The sequence below is a fragment of the Montipora foliosa genome, chromosome 8, assembly GCF_036669935.1.
Source record: "Montipora foliosa isolate CH-2021 chromosome 8, ASM3666993v2, whole genome shotgun sequence".
Lineage (NCBI taxonomy): Eukaryota > Metazoa > Cnidaria > Anthozoa > Scleractinia > Acroporidae > Montipora > Montipora foliosa.
The window spans coordinates 588,334-593,333 of record NC_090876.1 but is presented as its reverse complement, the minus strand read 5'-3'; the positions used below and the strand labels follow the sequence as shown (position 1 = coordinate 593,333).

Genomic DNA, 5,000 nt, shown 5'->3' with positions numbered 1-5,000 from the left:
TTTTCATACATGAAAATCCAGCCAAAGCTGAAATTTATCCAATCAGATCGCTGTGATAAGCAATGCGAATTTCCATAACAAAAACAAACGTTCGAAAAGCCTGTCGGTTGAAGGTGGGCCTTTAAGCCTAGAAATCAGATTAGCTGAGTTTTGTTTTAGTGCTCCTATCTCACTAGATGGGGAAAAGGCGCGATTTAGGGCAAAAAACAGTGCGATTCGTGTATAAATTGCACTGCTGAGAGCCAATAAGATGGAGACGATCAACGACGATTTCTCAATGAATCTAATAAAAACAAAAAATCTACTACATTGTACCTTTTTAAACTCATTTTATATTCCAGGAATGCAGTGCACTTGGTGAAAAAAAAAGGGGGTTTCATTACTTCACAAATGTTCGAAGTGAAGAACAACAACAAAAAAAAAACAACAACAAAAACAAAACCGACAACAAAATATTCCCAATCTACATCTAAGTCGGAATCTATATCTAAATCTCGATGTCATTGACTCTAGATGACAGAGCTAATGGTGGCACTTCTGCTAGAACTGTTACGGACGCAATGATGAGTGACAAAACCAATTATTTAAAGAAAGCTAGTCAGTCACTTACAAATCACTCGTCTTGGTTTCAGGCCTTACAGAGATAAGGTGGTGAAGTCAGAAAACGCAAGTATGCATACAAGGAAAAAATAATAATCATGAAGTACAGTAATCGAACACTTCAAACTTTAGAATGTACATCAAATAAAAATAAAGATATACTAAATAAATGATAACCAAGTGGAGCTCAGAAAGAGTGCTCAGAAACCCTTGCCCACCGAATAATCTTCTGGATCTCAGTGGAAAGGGGTCTGGTTCGCGCGATTTCTCACGGTTCAAATCCCATCTGAAGTAGTAATGTGCTTGTGATTATTCTAACTTGTTTATATATGTGACAAAAAAATACTGTTTTTCTTCATTCCTACCACAGTGAGAGTATGCGCTCTTTCAAATTTCTTACAAATAAAAATAATAGCGGAGAAATATCCAATTATACGTGTTGACTGTTGAGCTTCTAACGACGTCTTCAATTAAATGGAGCTGGAAAGAAAAACAGAAAAAAAAATATACGGAATCTGAATAATAGATTTTATACTGACTAAAAACGGACGAAAACAGTGTGAAACTTCCCGTTGTCAAAGGACGATTGACTGTTAAAAGACCGACTATCGAGAACAGACGGACTCACTTGCCAACGACAAACAGACTTACGAGGGAATTAAACGACACGCGACGACAGCACTTAAACGAAAAATAAAGAGATGGTCACATCAGCACTTACTTTGCTGAACACTATTTATAGCGGTAACCCATCGATGCGAGAAATCTTGGTTTTATAGCCATGGCGTCATCGATGGTTGTACGTACGTACGTCCACCTCTCCGTGTATGCCAATGTGACCAGTATTATGCTAGTTTACAGCATACATCTTTGATATTGGACATCCATGTTTTGATCAATTGACACCTGTCAAAACAAGGTATCTACTGACCAGTATCACGTGACCCTATCGCGAGCTCAGGCCTAGAGCTCACCGAGGTCAGCTGTTATTTGAAAGTTGACCGCTAACCAGGTACTGGTTTTCGATATGATTGCAGGCTGAACCCATGTTAACTCACCTAAACATAAACGAGGCCTCATTTTTTTGGCCGCTTTCTGTGACTCGACGCGGCTACACGGCCATACTACATAAACTATAGGGAAATCATCTTCAGAGTCAAGTGATAGCGGAGCTCCGCGCGCGCGTGCGGAGCACTATTGTTAAGAAAATATGGTAACCCATCCATGCGAGAAATCTTGGTTCTATAGCCATGACGTCATCGACCGTCCGTACGTACGTACGTCCACTCCTACATGTGAGACAATGTGACCAGTATTATGCAAGTTTACAGCATACATCTTTGATATTGGACATCCATGATTTGATCAATTGACACCTGCCAAAACAAGGCATCCGCTGACCAATATCACGTGACCATATCGCGGGCTCAAGCTTAGAGTTCATCGAGGTCAGCTGTATTTTTTTACAAGTTGATCGCTGAACATGTACTGGTTTTTGATTGGATTGCAGGCCCAACCCATGTAAAAACTCACCTAAACATAAGCGAGGCTTCATTTTTCGCCCACTTTCTGTGGCTCAACGCCGCTACAGGGCCATACTATAGTTCTTACACAGTGAACGATTTTCGTGTTCAGGTGGAAAACAGTTTGGAAGATGTTTTCTTTCTGCATTTTTTGCTGGTTTCAATCCAGTTTGACATATCATGATATCTGTGGTCCACACTGGTGGCTACGCAGTTATTTATGTCAAGCATCGGAGGGATATGTGTTTATTTTTAATGAACTGAGATGGAAGGGATACTTCCAGGAAGTCTCCAACAGGCCTGCACCAGAAAATCCGCCCGTTCTTACTGAAGGGCCACTGCTCAGCATCCGAACAGGACATATCACCATGGCAGAGGTCAAGGGGTCCTTGAAAGCTCTGAAGAACGGGAAAGCTGTTATCACTCTACTCTGAAGATGAGTTCCCCTGGGTTGTCGAAACGTCAGTTAATGTCATCCTAAAAAGTCTTTGTCAGGAATAAACTCACCCAGGCGGTTATATTTCACAAGAAGTACATGACCTTGAAGCGTGTATCTTGCAACTCTTTCCTTGAAACAAAGCTGAAGATTTTATAACACCAATTTAATGCCCAAATATGGACAAAAATATGATCAAAGCTGCACGAGCGGAAAAATGCACGAGCTAGGTTACATCCAAGTAAGGAAATTTTAAATTCAAAAAAGCCCCAGCTCTGAACCATAGTTAAACGTTTCAAGGTCATGAGCTTCTGATTTCACTTAATTACGTTATCTTAGAATAATGGGGGGGTTATTATTTCAGCTACAATGTATTGATTGTAATTCAGCATTTGAAGCAAACCTATTACAATAAGTGAAAAGTGTGATTCAGTTAAGATAATTATGAAAAATAACAATAAAACATAACCTATTATTTTTATTATGAACCACTGGAAGACTGCAGAAGGATCGTTCTGTCTTTTAATTTCATTTTATTTTTCTGTTAGCCGCATAAGACATGACTTTAATTAAATGAGGTTAGTATTATGAATTGAACAATATTTTCGTTTTGTTTGTCCAGGATACGTGTGAAGTAGGTAGTATGGTAATTTTTTTTCTTGTGCTTTTGTTGATCGCGCTTTTCGTTACGAGGCGAGTTACGTTGCACTTTGTGGATGAGGTGTGAAAGGGGTCATCTAAATTAAGCTGATCTGTACTGACTAATAATAATAACCATCATCATCATCATCATCATCATCATCATAATAATGTGCTGTCATCTTGTCCAATTTGAAGTATTATGTGGTCTGAGGAGGCTCTGTCATCTCCGCAGTTAAAGCGTACGTCTCTTTGTAAAAGTGAAATTCTATTTTGGACGGAAAACAAATGAGCGACACAGGAGAACGAGTCGAAAGACAGAACAAATTTGTCTTAAAGAACCGTTCACAATTTCTCTGAGATCCAATATTTAGCTAAATCGTTTCCAGTTTCATCTGCTTGTTGCAGTACTTGCAGTACTTGTTTAAGTTTAACGTAATGTTTCCTTCATACACCATAACTCTCTTTGACATTTCACCGCCAGGTCGGCCGGAGAGAATAGGACAAACCACAACACGGGGCTCTTCCTTACTCTTTCCGAATAGCATGTTGGTGCTTTATCGTCCCAAGACGCTTCAGCCTTGATGGGTTGGGAAACGGGGTCTACTGTTTGAAGTCTTTATCCGACAGGCCTTCAAAGTCTAACTATTTGCAAATGAAATTAGTAAGACAACAAGTTCTCCTGAGTTATTTAAAGGGAAAGTACGGTCTAGAAATTTTTTCTCTAAATTACTAAAACGTTTCCCCAAGAATTCGAAAATAATTGCCGTTTTGTCCAGTAAAAAATGTGACAAGAGCACTTAAAAGTTGCCTCTTTCGTGACTTGGAGAGCGCCATCTTCGATATGAAGTGTTATGACGTAGCAATAGTCAACAAACGTGTTGGACCTTACCAAGTTGTTCGTTCCCCGATCACTTGCTAAATGTTGTGTGACCTTTCTGCTCCAAGAAGTTCAAATGTAAGATGAACTATGGTAAGCGGTCTTGTGGTTCAATAGCTAGTAGGCCAAGTAGGCCATAAGAGCAATAGAAACTCAAGTCACTTAATACTTGTACTCTGGTCAATCAAAATAGGCGACAAAATAAGCCAGAGCAAATGTAAACAAGACAAAAACCTAGCTTGAACATGAAAAGTGTCGGTTTCAATCAACGAATAAATCTCCCACTCCTTTCTACTATCTCTCTACCGCTATCTGGTCTATCTTCCCTATCTCCCACTCCTCTCTAGATCTCTTTCGTCGAAGGCTTCATCCCAGCCCGACAAAAAGTGACAAAAAGCACACTTTAAAGTACAATTTAGATCAATTACACTTATAAATCGGAAAAGATAAAGGCTAACCTGATATCATAGATGGGATTAAATCCCTTTTCGCCTCTGCCATTTTCACACGCAAGACCATCACAGTCCTGTTCACTAAAAGTCCCTTTCTTGTCTATGCTGTCCACTCTGTCACTGGCCACAGTTTCATACATAGGGATCTCATTCTTCTGTCGGTCACGGTGATTGTAGTCTTTAACCTCAGCGTAGAGTCCGTTTTCGTCTGTTAAGCACCCTTCATTTGTTATAATGATGCCATTGTATAGCCCACTGCAAGTACATTAATTATGGGGGTGTTTCATGTGATAATTCCACCTTTCATCATAATTTGGCTTGCCTATAGCCAATAGACCTTTTTGCAGATACGGCGGCCATTTTGATTTCTATTGTTTCGAAAGACATTATGGGATTCTTATGGGGCAAATTAAAGTGTATTTGCCCCCTGCACATCCCATAATAGCTATTCGAAACAATAGAAATCAAAA

General features: G+C 39.6%; 1 protein-coding gene across 1 annotated transcript in view; it reads right to left on the bottom strand.

The window, feature by feature from the left end:
* Positions 1–5,000, bottom strand: part of LOC138012434 (uncharacterized) — a 57,087-nt gene that overhangs the window by 1,149 nt on the left and 50,938 nt on the right. Inside the window, exons 10-11 of the mRNA XM_068859207.1 lie at positions 4,537–4,785; positions 1–1,080 (exon numbers count right to left, since the gene is read on the bottom strand). The exon at positions 1–1,080 is cut by the window's left edge and continues 1,149 nt beyond it. Of these exons, the coding sequence (XP_068715308.1) occupies positions 1,071–1,080; positions 4,537–4,785 (259 nt within the window). The 3' untranslated portion in view covers positions 1–1,070. The remainder of the gene's footprint in view (positions 1,081–4,536; positions 4,786–5,000) is intronic.